The sequence below is a fragment of the Furipterus horrens genome, unplaced genomic scaffold, assembly GCF_987537825.1.
Source record: "Furipterus horrens unplaced genomic scaffold, mFurHor1.1.pri manual_scaffold_6, whole genome shotgun sequence".
NCBI classification, from domain to species: Eukaryota; Metazoa; Chordata; class Mammalia; order Chiroptera; family Furipteridae; genus Furipterus; species Furipterus horrens.
Genome location: NW_028327176.1, coordinates 61011776 through 61031187, shown reverse-complemented (window position 1 = coordinate 61031187; position 19412 = coordinate 61011776). Strand labels below are relative to the sequence as shown.

The window sequence follows — 19412 nt, the reverse complement described above, 5'->3', positions numbered from 1 at the left end:
TCTTAAAATACTTAAACATCTGTCCACAATCTAAATCACATGTGGGTGCCTGCTGCAAGGGCATTGTAAGCCCCTTAGAGGCAGGAGCTAGATCTAAGTCAAGTTTGTACTGACAGTATTACATCAGCCTGACATGGAATGAACATTCAACAAAGATTTGTTCACTGGAACTTTCTGAATCATCACAGAAAATCAGAAAAAAATTACTAGGAGTTGCCCAAAATGTTGAAGAATTCTGGGAGTAGTCCAGAGTATGGATGAAAATGATTTTAACTGATGAGTCCACATTTGCAAATGTATTTTTCCCCCTGGGAAGAAAGGAAAACCTGTTTCAGGGGAACAAATTTCTCATGGTACCAAATGAATAAATAGATCAGGCTGAAATTGAGGGTGTTATTTCTAGACAAAGGAGAGGCAGAGAATATCACAGGTGAGCCGTCTTCATCAAAGCGACTCACTCACGCCTGTGCTCTCCTTCCCTCTTCATTTTCCTTTCTCTCTGCCTACCCTTTAATTCTCTCAGGTTTTCTTCCACTCAATCATAAAAGTTTCACTCCACACTTTGCACATCTCAGGTGTGCATTTGTTTGCATGGTAGCATCCTCAGGGCTAGGAAACCAAAGTGCGGGCAAAGGGTAGTGCCCACTGAGTGGCCACAGCATCATGACACAGCTTCCTATTTTTTATTTGACTCAGGAGAATTTCCCAGAATGGACAAAAAGAACATGATAGGGTTGGCAAGGGGGTTCCAGCTGGTGAAGCAAGTGGCCTGAGACCTCCTCTAGGTAGGGAGGGGCAAGATAGTACCCCAAGGTCCAAGGCCGTATCAGAACCCTCAAGCAGGAAGCAGCCTTTGTGATCCCAGGTTCTGAGGACATTTGCTAATTTGATAGCCAGAAGATCCATTGTTCAGGCCATCAAAGCTACAAGGCTGCTGAAATTCATGCATTTGCTCCCCAGCATTTCCAAAATCTTTCCCACCTGTTGTCTTCTTGCTGCTACATAGTTAAGTTTCACCATCTCTTTCCCAAATTCTTTAAAGCGGTTTGCAAGGTCTTGTTCATTTGTAGCATTTTTGACAGCTTCCAGGGCCTCTTCCACCTGAAGTGATTAAAAAAACACACACATATTTATAACCAAATAGTATTTACTTATTATTAAAATAGTTAAAAATGGTAGTTTGTAAACAAATAAAAAGCTTTGAAAAACCTAATGTGTATTAACATTTAAATAATAGGGAAAAAGTTCTCCCAATAAACATTGATAATAAGAGTAAATATTTGTTCAAGAATTACAGAATATTTTGTAAGAATAAGAAATAATTTCTGAACACTTGGAGCACATAAAATACTATAGTTTGTATTTGATTGAGTTATAATTGTAAAAAGGAAAATAGACTTCTAATTTTGAGAAGAAACATAGAAGAAAATATATTCTTAAAAAATATGGAATTTTAAAACTATCTCTACAAATCTTCAGAAGAGGAAGTAGTTCACAAACAAAACCTGAAGGAACTCCTAGGCTGCTAAAAGATTGAGACAGCTTGACTCTGCAATTTTTTTAAAAAAAAAATATTTTAAACTAAGTTTACACCTTGCCATCCAATAGAAAGAGGAAATATTGAGCCTGGAAAAGCAAGTGGATTTAATGTTTTGTTACCATTAAAAGTGGCATCAACTGGGGTGAACAGAATGGCAGCAAGCCTGCCATTCCAATGATATGCTTCTCTGCTTCCAAATGCCTACAAACCGTCGTCAAATATTTTCCAGCCTGGCCTTGGACTTTAATTATGAATTTCACTAAAAACTTGTAAATGAGTTGAGGATTTGAGAGGCACTAAAATTTCCTCCCCTCCAGAGTGTTCTCAATTTTAACATGGTGTGAAGTTTTCCACAGTTGGTTGCACTTTAAGGTTTTAATACCTGGAGACTTAATTAAAATGTAAGATATTATGGTGAACTGATTAACTACATCATTGTGATTAAGAGGGTATCTTTGTAGAAATAGCCAAGAAATTTTTCAGTAGAAATAGCCAAGGACACAATCTTGAGTGAATAAGGCATAAGACAGATATGCGTTTACAAAATTATAAGTTATTTTATGAAGGGAGCCTGGCAGAGGCAACTAGTACAGGCCTCTGAGAGAGGAGGTAGAAAAAGAGAGAACGCAGCTCTGAAAGAGTCATGAGAAACTCAGAGAACACATGGGCTTCCTGCGGAATTCTCATCAGCTCTTGTAATTTGGACCAAATCAAAAGACAACATACAGACAATTCATTGTTGTTACACAACTGCAAGAGTGTCTAATCCAACTTCTTCATCAAGTTTCACTGAGTGGAGAAAGGGAATAGTGTACACAAACTAGTGATAATGGATATCATTAGAACTTTCACTCCATAGAAATGATGCCATTCAATTTACTAATTAGGCTAACTAATTTTGTTAAGAGTTATAGTAAGGGAAGTTCTTTAGAATGGTAGTAATCTAGGCTCCACACAAAATTAAGTTTCCATTCTCACCTTCTATGGAAATTCTGCATCTTTCTCCTTCCTAATTGTAAAAATATTAAATGATGGTTTTACTCCTCCATGTTAGTCTTTTCCAAATCTTATCCAGGCTTTAATAATACTCAAGGAAAAGAAAGATAATAGTTTAAAAAAGGGACTTTTGTGTATTAGGATATTATTTAGGGACTGAAATCAAATTTCATTTTACAGTATGGAATGGCCCATTTAAAGCATTTTCAGTTTAATGATAATCTCCTACCTAAAATCTTTAAAACAAAGACCAGTGATGTCTTACTTTCTAATGGGTTTATAACCATTTATGTGGTTATCAACAACATCATGGAGAGGACAGCCTGGGCAGTTAATTTGTTCCTGCTGCTTAAGCGGTAAATCTTAACTCAAGACATAGAAGCCAGTTCCAAGGAAAAGCAAAATGATTGTCTCAGACAGGGCTAAATCTTATATTTGTTTTCTAATATATGTATATAAAACAGCCTTCTCACCTGTTGTTAATAAGCCTATTTGGAGTATTTATTCTGTTGTATTATACACAACTTACTTTCTCAGTAGTTTTTCTCTGAAGAATCCAGATTCTGGTTTGGTTTGGTTTCTAATTCAATGAAGTTCTTTTGAAAAGAAACACCAGAGAGAGAGGCGGAAGATGGCCGCAGAGTAGGGACAGTGTTCTCAGCTCGCTCCTGTTAAGGAGAGATTCCAGGAACGAATGCGGAGAGGAGTGACTGACTCAAAAATTACCCTTCCTTCATTTAAAACAACTCCTTTCTGTTTCTCCTATGAAATAAGACTCCCGGTATCTCCACAAGTATATTAACACAGGCTCATTTGCAGCCTATAGTGAGATTGTAGTTGGGGGAGATATTGGAGGGTGTGGGTTTCTTGCTTGGGTTGCGTGATTACGTTTTAGCAGCACCTCCACAAAAGATCTCAAGACAAGGTGGCAGAGTGACTCTCAATCAACTAACCAGAGAAAAAGATCCACCAAAAAGTAGATGAAATACAACCAGACAGATTAAAGAAATATCATCAAGGACAACACAGACGGAGACCCAGGAGGGCAGAGGAGTAAGTGGAAGCTACACTAACCTCCTCCCAGGACCAGCCAGTGCTGACTCAGCCCCAGTACAGCAGACAGACTATTCCCCTCCAAGTGGAGTCATACTAAGGGGAAATAAAAGCCCTGCCTACAGGAATTAAGCTGCCACACCCACGGTCCTTAAGTCTGATGACCAATCTCAGATTGAGTATATTAACAACTAAAGAAGAGAGACAAAGGCAGTAGATCACTGGAAGTCTCCAATAGGCTGCCTAGGGCCAGTCTGGTACATGATCTGACGCTATCAGAGGCAGATCCAGGAAGAGCAGATCATTCTAAGAAGCACCAACAAACAATAGGAATCACAAAAATGGGGAGACAGAGAAACAACCCCCCATCAAAAGGAAAGGTAGAATTCCCAGAGAGAGTGCTAAATGAAATACAGGGGAGCAAAATATCAGATACGAAATTCAAAACATGGATTATGGAGAAGCTGAATGAGCTCAGTGGAAACTAAAAAGAACTCCAGGGAAACTACAAGGGACTCCAGAAAAACTACAAGGAACTTATAGAGAATTACACGAGCATGAAAAAGGACATAGAAGCTATCAATAAGAGCCAGGAGGAAATGAAGAATACGATCTCTGAGTTGAAGAACACAGTAGAAGGAATTAAAAGCAGGCAAGAGGAAGCAGAAGATTGGATCAGTGAGCTGGAGGACAACGTACACAAAAACTCCCAGACAATGCAACAAAATGGAAAAAGACTGAACAAGACTGAAGAGGTTCTAAGACAGCTGCAGGACAACATGAAACGTAACAATATCCGTATCATTGGAATTCCAGAAGGAGAAGAAGAAGAGGAAGAGGTAGAAAACCTCTTTGAAAAACTAATTACAGAAAACTTCCCTCACACGAGGAGAGAAAGAGTCACGCAAATCCAGGAAGCACAGAGAGTCCCAATGAAGATGAACCCCAACAGGCCCACCTCAAGACACATCATAATTAAAATGCCAACATTCAAAGACAAAGAGAGAATCCTAAAAGCAGCAAGAGAGAAACAACTAATAACATACAAGGGAGCTCCAATAAGGCTATCATCAGATTTCTCAGCAGAAACAATACAAGCCAGAAGGAAATGGCAAAAAATATTCCAAGCAATGAAAAACAAAGGCCTACAACCAAGAATACTATAGCCAGCAAAGCTCTCATTCAAAATGGAGGGTGAAATAAGGAGCTTCCAAGACAAAAGAAGGCTAAAAGAATACATCTCCACCAAACCAGCAATGCAAGAGATGCTAAAGGGTCTGCTCTAAGAAGATAAAGAAACAGAGAGAGACAGAGAAGAACACGAGTACAAAGGGGAAAATTGACAATGAATAAGTACTTATCGGTAATAACCTTAAATGTAAATGGATTAAACGCTCCAATTAAAATACATAGGGTAGCTGAATGGATTAGAAAGAATGACCCACATATATGCTGTCTACAAGAGACACACCTTAGAACAAAAGATCTACACAGACTGAAAGTAAAGGGATGGAAAAAAGTATTTCAAGCAAATGGACATGAAAAAAAAGCTGGGTAGCGATACTTATATCAGACAAAACAGATTTCACAGCAAAGTCCATAAAAAGACACAAAGAAGGGCATTTCATAATACTTAAGGGAAAAATCCATCAAGAAGATATAACCCTTATAAATATATATGCACCCAACTTAGGAGCACCCAAGTATAAAAGGAAAATTTTGAAAGACTCCAAGAAAGATATAGACAGCAACACACTCATCGTAGGGGTCTTTAACACCCTATTGTCAACAATGGACAGATCATCGAAGCAAAGAAACACCAAAGATATTGAGGCACTGAACAACACTCTAGATCAAATGGACTTAGTTGATATATATAGAAATTTTCACCCCAAAGAAGCAAAATATACATACTTCTCAAGTGCACATGGAACATTTTCAAAGATAGACCACATGGTAGGACACAAAACAAGCCTCAATAAATTCAAGAAAATTGAAATTATATCAAGAATCTTCTCAGATCACAATGGCTTAAAATTGGAAATCAACCTCAAGGAAAAAACTCAAAAACATTCAAACTCATGGAGAATGAATAACATGCTATTAAATAATGAATGGGTTAACAATGACATCAAGGAAGAAATCAAAAAGTTTATGGAAACTAATGATAACGAACACACAACAACCCAAAACCTATGGGATATAGCGAAAGCAGTAGTAAGAGGAAAGTTCATAGTAATACAAGCCTACCTAAAAAAGGTAGAAGAATCTCTATTAAAAAATTTAACCCTACAGCTACAAGAACTAGAGGAAGAACAACAAGCAAAACCCAGATCGAGTAGAAGGAAGGAAATCATCAAGATCAGAGCAGAATTAAATGACAGAGTCTAAAGTAACAATTCAAAAGATCAACAAAAGTAGGAGCTGGTTCTTTGAAAAGATAAACAAAATTGACAAGCCTTTAACCAGGCTCATCAAGAAAAAAAGAGAGAGGACCCAAGTAGATAAAATCAGAAATGAAAGAGAAGATCACACAACTGATACAACAGAAATACAAAGGATTATAAGAAATTATTACGAACAACTGTATGGCAAGAAATTTGACAACCTAGAGGAAATGGACAAATTCCTGGAAACCTATAGTCTTCCCAAACTGAATCAAGAAGAAGCAGAAAGTCTGAATAGACCAATAAAAGCTAGTGAAATTGAAGCAGTAATCAAAAAACTCCCAGCACACAGAAGTCCTGCACTGGATGGCTTCACAAGTGAATTCTACAAAACATTTAGGAAAGAACTAACTCCTATCCTTCTCAGACTATTCTAAAAGATACAAGAAGAGGGAAGACTCCCAAACTCGTTCTATGAAGCCAGTATAACCCTAATTCCAAAACCAGGTCAAGACACAACAAAGAAAGAAAACTACAGGCCAATATCGCTGATGAACATAGATGCTAAAATCCTCAACAACATATTGGCAAACCGGATCCAGCAACACATTAGAAAGATCATACACCACGATCAAGTAGGATTCATCCCAGGGATGCAAGGATGGTTTAATATTCGCAAATCAATAAACGTAATACACCACATAAACAAAATGAAAGACAAAAACCACATGATCATATCAATAGATGCGGAAAAAGCATTTGATAAAGTACAACACCCATTTATGATGAAAACTCTCAGCAAAATGGGAATAGAGGGGGCACACCTCAACATAATAAAGGCCATATTTGAGAAACCTGAAGCCAACATCATACTCAATGGGCAAAAACTGAGAGCATTCCCCCTGAGATCAGGAACGAGACAAGGATGTCCGCTCTCTCCACTCCTGTTCAACATATTCTTGGAAGTTCTAGCCACAGCAATCAGACAAGAAAGAGAAATAAAAGGCATCCAAATTGGAAAAGAGGAAGTAAAACTGTCATGATTTGCAGATGACATGATAGTGTACATAGAAAATCCTTTAGACTCCACAAAAAAACTATTCAACCTAATAAGTGAATTCGGCAAAATAGCACGATACAAAGTCAATATTAAGAAATCAAAGGCATTTTTCTACACCAACAATAAAAATTCAGAGATAGAAACTGAAAGAAAAATCCCATTTACCATAGCAACAAGAAAAATAAAATACCTAGGAATAAACTTAACCAAGGAGGTAAAAGACCTGTACTCAGATAACTACATAACACTGAAGAAAGAAATTAAAGAAGATACAAATAAATAGAAGCATATACCATGCTCATGGATGGGAAGAATCAACATCATTAAAATGTCCATACTACCCAAAGCAATTTATAGAGTCAATGCAATCCCTATTAAAATTCCAATGACATTTTTCACAGACCTAGAACAAATAGTTCAAAAATTTATATGGAACCAAAAAAGACCCCGAATAGCCACAGCAATTTTGAGGAAGAACACAGTAGGAGGAATCACAATACCTGATATCAAACTATACTACAAGGCCACGGTAATCAAAACAGTCTGGTACTGGCATAAAAACAGACATATAGATCAATGGAACAGAATAGAGAGCCCAGAAATAAACCCAGGTTCATATGGTCAACTAATATTTGACAAAGGGGGAAAGAACATAAAATGGAGTGAAAAGAGCCTCTTCAACAAATGGTGTTGGGAGAACTGGACAGGGATATGCAAAAAAATGAAACTAGACCACCAACTTACACCATACACCAGAATAAACTCAAAATGGATCAAAGACTTAAATGTAAGCCGTGATACCATAAAAGTCCTAGAGGAAAAAATAGGCAGGAAAATTTCAGATATCCCACGTAGCAACTTTTTCACTGATATATCTCCTAGGCAAGGGAAATAAAGGAAAGAATAAACAAATGGGACTACATCAAACTAAAAAGTTTCTGCTCAGCTAAAGAAAACATCAGCAAGATGCAAAGGAAACCAACCATATGGGAAAATATATTCGCCAATGACATCTCAGACAAGGGATTGATCTCCAAAATATATAAAGAACTCATATGACTCAACACCAAGAAGACAGACAACCCAATTAAAAAATGGGCAAAGGACCTGAACAAACACTTCTCCAAAGAAGACATACAGAGGGCCGATAGACATATGAAAGTATGCTCAACATCACTAGCCATCAGAGAGATGCAAATAAAAACCTCAATGAGACACCACCTCACACCAGTCAGAATAGCCATCATCAACAAATCAACAAACAACTTGTGCTGGAGAGGATGCGGAGAAATGGGAACCCTGGTGCATTTCTGGTGGGAATGCAGACTGGTGCAGCCACTGTGGAAAACAGTTTGGAATTTCCTCAAAAAACTAAAAATGGAACTGCCATTTGAACCAGTGATTCCACTGCTAGGATTATACCCGAAAAATCCTAAAACCCTAATTCAAATAAACTTATGCATCCTTATGTTCATAGCAGCCCTGTTTACAATAGCTAAGTGCTGGAAACAGCCTAAGTGCCCATCTGTAGATGAGTGGATCAAAAAACAGTGGTACATCTACACAATGGAATACTATGTAGCAGAAAGAAAGAAGGAACTCCTGCCATTTGTGACAACATGGATGGAACTAGAGAGAATTATGCTTAGTGAAATAAGTCAGGCAAAGAAAGCAAAATGCCATATGATATCACCCAATACAGGAAACTAAAGAGCAACACAAACAAATGAACTAAATAGGCAAAGACTAGAATAGTAGTCAGTAGGGGGGAGGGGGGAGGGAGAGAAGGGGGATAAGTAAAGGAAGGGTCTAGTCAAGGAACATATATGAATGACTCATGGACATGGACAACGGGGAGGGATATAATTGTGGGAGAAGGGATGGGCTGGGAGGGGAGAGCAATGGGGGAAAATGGGACAACTGTAATTGAATAACCAAAAAATAAAATTAAAAAAAAAAAGAAAATATGAATAATGGAGATGCCAGTTCAGTGAATATTAGGACAAAGATTTTCCTTCACGTTGTATATTTTTCTCCCTATTTGATCCCTCCAGAGTTTGGCATTCTAAACAAGTAAGTAATGACATAAGTTTCTTTGCATAGAACTAATAAGACCAGTTGTTAATAGAAGTTCCTTTTTTTTTTCTTTTTTTTTTTTGACCAAGTCTGTGACTGGAATGTCAAGCCTAAAGGAGACATACTTGGGCTCAGGTTGTTACCAAAAAACCCCGAGGAACTGGGAATGACTTTCAAAGGTAATAAAAGCCCACGAGATAAAAGGCCTGGTACCATGGTTGGTTGTGCGGTCCACAGCAATCTTTCCAGGGAAGGAACGAAGGTTGTTTTCCTGAAAGATGGCTAGAAGGGACCTTAAGGCACAAAGAAAAACCAGAAAGACTTGGAAAGGACAGGTGTGTACAGGCAAGGATGAATGCCAGTTATGTGGCTCAGCTTCTGTGCCCTGAAGAACAGACTGAGGGTCACCCCAAATATTCCTTGGTTAAGTTCCAGCAAAGCAGAACTAAAGATCATAAGTGATCATTTGCTGCTCTTGTTATGTTTATGCAAATGAACAGGATAAATTAAAAATGGACTTAATGTAGTCCCCTTAAAGACAAGGAGGGTAACCTTAGGGAGAAAAATCATTATTCAAGGAAAATCACAATGATCAGTAGTAGAGTATAAAATAGGGCAACTACCCATCTTAAAAGTTTCTTCTCATTTAAAATATGGTTTCACTTGAAAATTAAACCATGTCTGTGATATCATCAAAGATATTCAAGTTGCAGGCAAATAGAATTTCAAGTGCCTTGCAACTGGATGTCTTCCCAATAAGACAGTCTTACAGATTTAGAGACTTGTTTGTGGGTTATGTTACATAAATTAACAAGTGTTTTCTGTTTTTCAAAGGACATAAGCCTATGATCGCATTACCTGAGTGATTGTCTGTATGCATAAGCCTCACTTAATCCTCTCTGCAGCGCTGCCTCCTGAGAGTCAACGGTTTGGCTGAACTAAATGGCTGGGTTGGTGAAGAATGGGGTGGTCTGTGGGCTTCACTTTAAAACTGGTTCCTCTTTTCTATCTTAATGGCTTGGACAGAAAAGGCCCAGAGGTCTGAGACGGGGAAAACCTAAACTATTTCCCTCAGCCCAAACTAAGTATAATGGGCAAAAGGGTTTTGGACAGGTGAGATGTGCCTAGCACACCTTCTTACAAAGAAGCCTTTTTTTTTTTTTCCCTAATATGGAACATTGAAAAATTAATCCCTGCCTTTTGTTATCTAGTAGTTATGGATTGAATGATGTCTTTTAACCCTTTTCGCCAAATCTGTTGCCCCCAGAACACAACAAGGACACCAGCCTGTTAAACCAAGCACGCCGTTGACCGGAGACAGCCAACTGACCTGGAGTCTGCACGATCCTTCCCCATGTGGGAAGGCCACCCTCCCCTCCACACCCCCACTCTTATTAGGGTTTTCTGGACCCAAGGGTAGGTAGGACGACGACCATGTCCAGCTTGAAGCAGCTAGAGGAGCTTGAGACCTTCGCCCATTGTCCTTTACAAGATTACAAAGGGTCCTAATATTTGAGAGGGGGGGGGATAGTTAATTTTTACGAACCAGGGGTATGGACTTGGGGGGGATTGCTGGGGGAGGGGGGTGCTGGGTGGAGGGGAGCAAGGAGGAGAAAATTGGAACTGTTGTAACAATATAATCAATAAAATACATTTAAAAAAAATTAATCCCTGCCTTTTTTCATCTAGTAATTATGGATTGAATGATGTCTTTTAACCCTTTTCGCCAAATCTGTTGCCCCCAGAACACAACAAGGATGCCAGCCTGTTAAACCAAGCATGCCGTTGTCCAGAGACAGTCAACTGATCTGGAGTCTGCATGATCCTTCCCCATGTGGGAAGGCCACCCTCCCCTCCACACCCCCACTATTATTAGGGTTTTCTGGACCCAAGGGTAGGTAGGACGACGACCATGTCCAGTTTGAAGCAGCTAGAGGAGCTTGAGACCTTCGCCCATTGTCCTTTACAAGATTACAAGGGGTCTTAATATCTGAGAGGGGGGATAGTCATTTTTTACGAACCAGGGTTATGGACTTGGGAAGGTGATTGCTGGGGGAGGGAGATGCTGGGTGGAGAGGAGTAAAGGGGAGAAAATTGGAACTGTTGTAACAATATAATCAATAAAATACATTAAAAAAAAAGAAACACCAATTATGGTGTCTGTCTATGAAAAGGACTTAATTATACTGAATTTTAATCTAGAAGGATATGAGAGGTCACCTACTGGAAAGTTCTTATATAGAATAATGGTTCCGAGCCCATCCAAGGTACCACAGAAATGGAGCCAATGGGACCACAGTCCAGACAACGGATAGACACACTGCTACTAGACAGCTACAAATAATACAGAGAGAGAATAAGAAGTGATGAGAAAGAATGTTGAAGGAACATGGTCAAGAAAGAAACAAAATGGAGAAGGATAGTCACCGAGCACTTCTGAGAAATCAAAATTAATATAAAGTCAAGTTTTTATTTTTGAATAGAGCCAATGATCTTTTTTTCTTTCTTTCGGGGTGTCTGGGGAAAGGACATTGACTTCTATATGCCAAACACAGAGAAGAGGAATTTTTCCCAAAAGCTTTTGACATCTACATGGGACCCACAATGATGGACATAAGTTAGTAATGCCGAGGAGGGCTAAGGGTCAGGTTGGTCTGTGTTTGAATCTCAGCTCTGTCATTTGTTAGTTCTGTGATCTAGGGAAGCGACTTAACCTTTCTGATGCTTACTGTCTTTATTAATAAAATAAGATAGTGTCTACACACTACAAGAGGTTGATGTAAGACTTAACAGGAGATTAAAAATGAAGATAATGAGGTATATGAATGAAAAATATGAAATAACATGGCCAACTAAGTCTAATATAAACTATGGTAATTAGAAATGGGCAAAGTGCTCTAATTAGAAAACAGTAACTCTCAGATTGAACTTTAAAAGATTCAACACTATCTACAAAAGCCAATTTAAACAATAAGATACATAAAGTTGGAAATGAAAGAATGAATCTTTCTACACTAATAAATCTGAAATTTATATGATATTGATAAATTCTAAAATACGTAAAATGTCAAATTGATACAAAAAGAAATAGAGAACTTGAATAGACCGAAGAATGTTACAGAAATGGAAATGGTAGCCAAAGACTTCCTCTCTACCCTTTCCCCAAATAAACCAGGCATATTATACATTAAAAAAGAAACATAAGTAGCAAATATTTAGCAGAGTACCTGGCCTGAATTAGAAGCTCCTTAAACAGAGACACTGACCTGCTGCTGCACAATGTCTACCTAAGGAGAAACTTTTTTCCTAATTGATATTAAAGAAGAAAGGCTTCATCTTACTCTTGGAATATCTGCAGATGACAGGGCATGCAGGCAGTGGAGGAACACTGCAGCCAGGAATGGGCGGCAGGCTGCTGAAATGGCCCTGAGGAGAGGGCAAGGCTGATGGCGAAGGTGTTCTGGTAAGGAGAGGTCTAGGAGACTCCAGACCCTGAATTGGGAAAGTGTTCCCAATAAACAGAAGCCCTTTGAGACAGCTGACATAGCCTTTCTTGTTACATACACCGTCGTCATCTGGACCACCTAGCTGTTTCTCTCCCACAGCCAGGCTGGGCTTGTACCAAAGTGAGAACACTTTTTCAGCTGGGTTTTCTTGTCCTTAGTATTAGGAGCCTGCATATAGGTACAGTTGAAAAGACTAAAACTTCTACAAAAAATATTAGAATTTCCTCCCTAATTAGTGGACTTAGAGAGTCACTAATTTCAGGGCTTGTCACTTCAACTCTTAAAATCCAGGTCTTCTCACAGAGCTTGTTCAAATCCCACCCTTACTTCTATTCCTAAAGCAATCCTGCCTGCCACTATTATTTAGTCTACAGTTGTGTCAAACTGTTTGAGACAGACCCCTTAAATCAACCTCCAATTTTCCCGATTTAAATTGCTCTCATTTACTTGGATATAAAAAAAGCAATCTGAGAACTTATTTATTTATTAAATACTCATTAAGCACCTATTGGAGCTAGGCAGGCATATGGGGAAGGCAGTAGTATTGAACTGAGGAATCTGATCCCTCCCCTCCTAGATAGTGTGAGCTGATTCTCCTATTGATATTTATTGTGCAAGCCAGTGCTTTAAGTCACTCCTGTTGTGATCATCTTTTTTTTTTTTAAGAGAGAGGGGAAGGGAGAGAGAAAGAGAAAGAGAGAAAAATGTCAATGTATGAGGGAAACATTGATTGGTTTCCTTTTGTATGTGCCCCAACCAGGGACCAAATCCACAACCTAGGCATGTGCCCTGACCAGGCATCAAACCCAAAACCTTTCAATTTATACGACGATACCCAACCAACTAAGCCACTCAGGTCAGGATGAGATAATCATTTCTGTTTGGGCAGACTGACCTCATTCCAGGGTCCTACAATGACACCAGTTGATTGAATTTCAAGTGACATTGATGAAACTATTCAATAAGTCATATGCAATTCTCTTTTTAGATTCTTGGTTTATAGCTAAAAGAACAGTAATTTCTTAGAAATAGGAGTTGTCCAAGTGAATGAATGAATGAATATTAGATTCAACATTTAACAACATTACTCATTTAGCCATGTATCTGGGTTTGACCATGGGTATTGCAGCATTATCATACTTTATCCTTTGGCCTCCTAAAGAGAAGCTGACTTTGATTACATTTTCTGTTTCTTTGTTGAACAAGTGAAAAAAAATTTCATTAGAAAACAAGAATGATTAAACTCTAGTGTCATTTATTTTTAAAGTGCCATGTTGTATAAAGCACAATGATAATAGAGCTTGATATATTCCCGTAGTTATTTTCAGGTTGTGCAAGAAAAACGACACTACCCAGCATCATTGAGTACTTAATATGTATCAGACGTTGTTCTAAACAATGTACATATATCTAATTTAGTCCTTTTTAAAATTTCTATTTTATAGAGGAGAAACTGAGGTCAGAATAGTGGTACATCCTGCCTGAGAGGTCTCACAGCAAGTGAGTGTAGAAGCCTGGTTTTGATTGTTTGCTTCATAGTTCATACTTTTAACTCCTATGCTGCCTCAGCTTCACAGAAATAATGAGCTTATAAAGCTGATGGAATTTTGGCTTGGATGGTACTGATCAGCTGATATGAGGACTCATGAAGTGCCTTGCCCTATCCGATCAGTCCAGGTTCTTGTCATTCCACCTCCTTAATGGCTCTAAAATTGACCCCTTCTCCACAATACACACTGCCATTGCCTTTCCTCAGCTTGTCCTCCATTCATGGGCCTGAATAATGTCAATCCTCTTTTAACATCTCCTTGCTTGGGCTTTCTCCTCTTCTAATTCCTTCTCCACATTGCTCCCAAATATATTCATCTAAATCACAAATCTAATACTTAGAATTACTCATTGGCTCCCCATAATGCATACATAAGAGTCTAAACAAATTATCACCTTATCCAAGACATTTTACAACCTGTATCTCTGTTCAACTTTGTTACTGCCACTTCTCAGATGATTCTCAATGCTTCATCAATACAGAATCAATGACATTATTGTGAATACCCCAAATTCCCTCTCTGGCTCTCATGCCTTAATGCTTTCCTTGGTTTGTGAAGATTTCTGCAGTTAAAGTATTTTGCCTGACCTGAATCCATCTTCCTTGTATGGCAAGAGCACCACATTTTTGAGCAGTAAAACACTCCTTCTCTGAGCCAGTTATCAAATCCAAACTCACACTTGCTGACTGCTCTGTGGAAACATAGCTGGGTTATTTTTTTACTTGTTTGTTTATCTTTTATCCTCACCCAAGGGTATATGTTTTTATTGATTTTAGAGAGAGAGGAAGGGAGAGATGGAGAGAGAGACACACACACACACAGAGAAACATCGATGTGAGAGAGAAACATAGATGAGCTCCTTCCTGTATGAGACGACAGGGGATCGAACCTGCAACCTGGTGTAGAGGACAACACTCCAAACAGCTTATCCATCTGGCCAGGGCTGACTGGGCCCTTTAAATAGCATTTCTTTCCCTGTTGGCTTGATGTTAAGCTTTGTCAGTAGAGAGTGCTAGACAGGCAACAAAGAAGGAAAGAGTTTTGTTTTCTGGTTCCAGTGTGCTCCCTCAGTGGGTTCTGCTGGAGCTGGGGGGTGGGTATGGTGTCAAACAGAAGGTGGCCAGCAGTTTCACTCAACATGGCCCTGGGTGACTGTGGGATACCTTAAGGATGATTTGTCTCCATGAGTAGTTTCCCTTGACATCCTAAAAAGCAGATTTCCAGCAAGTTCCATTCATTTGTGTGGCACCTGAGTGACTTTGTTTTCCAGTGAACTAACGACATCTGGATTTCAGCCCTGGGTAGGAGGAGAAATGGAGGCTCTCTCCAGAATGCTCTACCTCAGTCCCCTGGAAAGTGGCTACTCCTCATAGCTGCCATCCCTATATTCCTTAGAGTTCTCCTATTACTAGCTAGTCCCTTGTTACTCTAATCTGCTATTAAGAGTTAACTTTCCCCACTCAAGTTATTGTGTAGTTTCACTCATTATTGGACAGAACGGTAAATCCCCCAGCTCCTTTGATGGGGCCAACTGCTTTCCAATCACCCTCTACCCTTAGCCCCCAGCTTCAGGCTTGGGCCTGTGACCTCAGCCTATTCAATGTGGTCCAAACAAATGGGTAAAGGAAAGGCAAATCCACTTTAGTTCAGTGAGACCCAGTCCTCAGACATCTCACTCCCAGTCATATCACCCTTCTTCATATTATCCTTAATTGACCAACACCACATTTTGGTTGAATTTGTCTCAATTTTGGCTTGGGGGATGGTAAGGAAAAGAAAACATGCTGAGGAAATTAAGAAATCAGCACATCCCATTCCCCCTCTACATAATTAACTCAAAGATATATACCTGATTCTGAGGCCAATAGAATTAGCAAGATTGTGAATGTTTTTTTCTTTTTTTTTAAGATTGTGGAATTTTTATGTGTGCTATCAGGGAAGAGAATTTCCTCTTTCTCACTATCTTTAGTCTAGGAGCATGTAATGCTGAGAATAGTTAGCAGCTATCTTGGAACTATGAGAAAAGAGCCTACAGAGCCTTGATCAAGCCTTGCCTGAAGCTATAGCCTATTGAATTTTGGTTTGGTGAGCCAATATATCCCCTTTTTAAAGACCTGGTTAAATAAGAGTAGGCATCCAATAACTATATTTTGAAAGGATAACTGAATACGTAAATAAATTTTGAACAACTCAACTGCAAGATAGCTCAGATAGAAAAGATATACTAAGACACTGGGCAGTAATTTCTACCATTATGACAGAGACAAGGATATTTTATACCAATTGTTTACTATTATTCAAACACAAGAGCTACATTAGAGCTGCAGGACTAAATGGAAGAATATTGAGAAAAATTAAGTTACTGAGGACGCACAAGAATATTTGGTGCTGATTTCACAAAAAGCACAGGTAATATTAAAGTCATCCTCTCTCATCAATGACACCAAACAATGGGATGACAGAAACAGATTTGGCTCTTGGTAGCCCCTAAGAAAATCTGCCTTTCCTGAGAAGTTGGCTAAGGTGTTCCAGTTTTCTATCTTTTTTTCCACTTTCACTAAAGACAGACAGACATTGTGAGATAATCAAGGACATTGTTATTCTAGGAACTAGTCTGAGGATAGGAAGAAAGGTGATTATTTTCTCTGACACATGTATGTCTAGATGTGTTTATGTGCAATGCTATCACCAATGCTAAAAACTGACAATATAATCTGATTACATTCATTCAGAAGCTAGAGAAATAAATATCCCTTTTCATCATTGATTATAATGCAGAATTCCTTTAAAAGTATGAAGTGCCACATGTCAGCCTAACACACAACGTCAACTGATTGCAGACACACCAGGTGATTGGCAAGGGAATCACTCACAGGCAACTTCAACAATAAATGCAATTACCATTCAGGAATTTTTAAAGATGTCTGATGTGCAAATGAGTACTTAAGCTTTTCTTAGGAACAACAAATTCCCATTTTGGTGATAATTCAGCTTTAAATTATGTCTCTCACTGTTCCATGACTAGCCTTCTGAATTTGAAACACGTACAGTAGCAGAAACCATATGCAGTTATGTGACCCCTTAATATAATATGCTCAAAATAGGGTTCCACCTTAAAGCACACACAAATACAGGCATGAGAGAACAAGTAGCATAATATGGACAACTAGCATATCCCAATGTTTTGTTTTTTTTTTCTAACATCTATTTTTTTTTTTTTTTTGGTTTTTCAATTACATTTGTCCCATTTTTCCCCCATTTCTCTCCCCCACCCAGCCCACCCCTTCTCCCACAATCATATCCTTCCCCATTGTCCATGTTCATGAGTAATTTATACACATTCTTTGACTAAATCCTTTCCTTACTTATCCCTTCTCTCCCTCCCTCCCAATGTTAAATGAAGAGATTGACTCATTAGCAGCCATAGAAACTCAAGTTTCAAATATAATTAAAGCAACAATGCAGAGACCCTGCCAAATTGCACCACCTCTGCAGAGCTCCTGACTCTTGTTTTTAGAGGGCAAATGATATTTGATCAGAATTACTTAACTTGTCAACAATTACTTATCCAGTTGCAGGGCAGAGAATGAAAGTGGGTATTTTAGCAGACTAACTTGACAATTCTTCATCTACTCAGTGAATTATTGATGGAAAAACATGAATATAAGTTTCTGATAAGAAGGCAATTCCCTCTACATTCCTGTAAGTTACTCAGAAATGAAAAAAAATTAATATCTGGAAAGAACAGCAATAAAAATTTGGCACACAGCCTAAAAGACAAAAATAAAATATTGTGAGTGATGCTTAAGGTAAATAGCCATGAAGTAGTGGTCACCATGGCAGGAAACTACAGGATTCTAAATGGTGTTAGTCAAGCTTTGGAACCAACTGGAAATAGAGTCACTACTATTAGAAAGTGTCTATCACTATGTTTTTATCATCTATGTTTCCTCAGCTATGTAGAAACTTTTTATTTTTATTTTGGAATAAGCCTTGATAAAGTTGTAAGTGATAATTCTAACCTGGTCCATTAAAATACAAAATACATTTTCTTGATCCTGAGTTAAAAACAAATAAATAGATCCTAGCAGACAACACCTATTTGTTGATGAGAGGATGTGCTTCTATGGAAAATGACAAAAATGATGCTAAGAATTATATACCTTGTTTGTTTGTGAAGAATTGTTAACACGTTCTCTTTTGGGGGGATGTGGGGAGGAGCCCCATAATATGAAACCATGACTGACTTGAACCAGAAGTATGCCAGGGACCACAGTCTGAGTAATTCAGTAATAGCACCAGAAACTGTAATTCTGTACTTGTCCCACAAGAGAGCAACATTCTACCACTGCTCTTTGCTACAAAGGCTGCACTTCAAGTAAAACAAATGTGTCATGTAGTCTACAGTCTACAATCATTTATTTAATTTATTTAATTTATTGGGGTGGTATTGGTTACATAAAGAGACACCTCTCCCAAGAAGACATGCAAATGGCTAACAAACATATGAAAAGATGTTCAACTTCACTAGCCATTAAGGAAATGCAAATTGAAAAATAATGAGAGGCCACCTCACACCTGTCAGAATGGCTGTTATCAACAAGACAGACGTTGGAGAGATTGTGGAGAAAATAGAACCCTCATTCACTGCTGGTGGGAATGCAGACTGGTACAATCATTTTTAAATTCATTTTTAAATTCATTACTGACAGTCTGACAAGACTTCTTAATATTGCTAAATTGGCCTTTCCATGGTTTTGAGCTACCCCACCCCCCCAGACACCCTTAATGTCCTTTAATCTGCTGTGTTGGAGAGAGAATACAATTGACTCCACATGACAACAGGCTGCAGTGATGTCATCAGCCAACAGCACTGGTCAAAACAGGTGGGCGGAAAGGCAAGATTACAGACAGCAATTGGCCCCTTGCATCACATCACAGGCCCGGATTCCACCAGCACTCTCCATACAGGGATAGTTCAGGGAGGATTTTTAGCCTGTACTCATTCCTGAAGAACCATAACAGGGCCTTTCACAGCAGAAAAGAATGACACATGGGCTGTAAAATTAACTTCTTTAGGCTCAGTCCTGTTCTCTCTCTGGTAAAGGAAGATTGCCCAAGTGGGGAAAGATCTATCTTAAACTGTTGCCTTTGAAGACTAAGTAGGTGAAAGGGAGGGAAAGACAGAACTTTTTCTCCAACACACTTGAGGACAAAGTTATGTGTTGCCTAAATGAAGCATAT

At 38.7% G+C, this 19412-nt stretch overlaps 1 protein-coding gene across 2 annotated transcripts in view; it reads right to left on the bottom strand.

The window, feature by feature from the left end:
* Positions 1 to 19412, bottom strand: part of CTNNA2 (catenin alpha 2) — a 1309400-nt gene that overhangs the window by 882401 nt on the left and 407587 nt on the right. For both annotated transcript variants that reach the window (XM_090281609.1, XM_090281608.1), the window contains exon 5: positions 982 to 1101. In XM_090281609.1, the coding sequence (XP_090137735.1) occupies positions 982 to 1101 (120 nt within the window). The remainder of the gene's footprint in view (positions 1 to 981; positions 1102 to 19412) is intronic.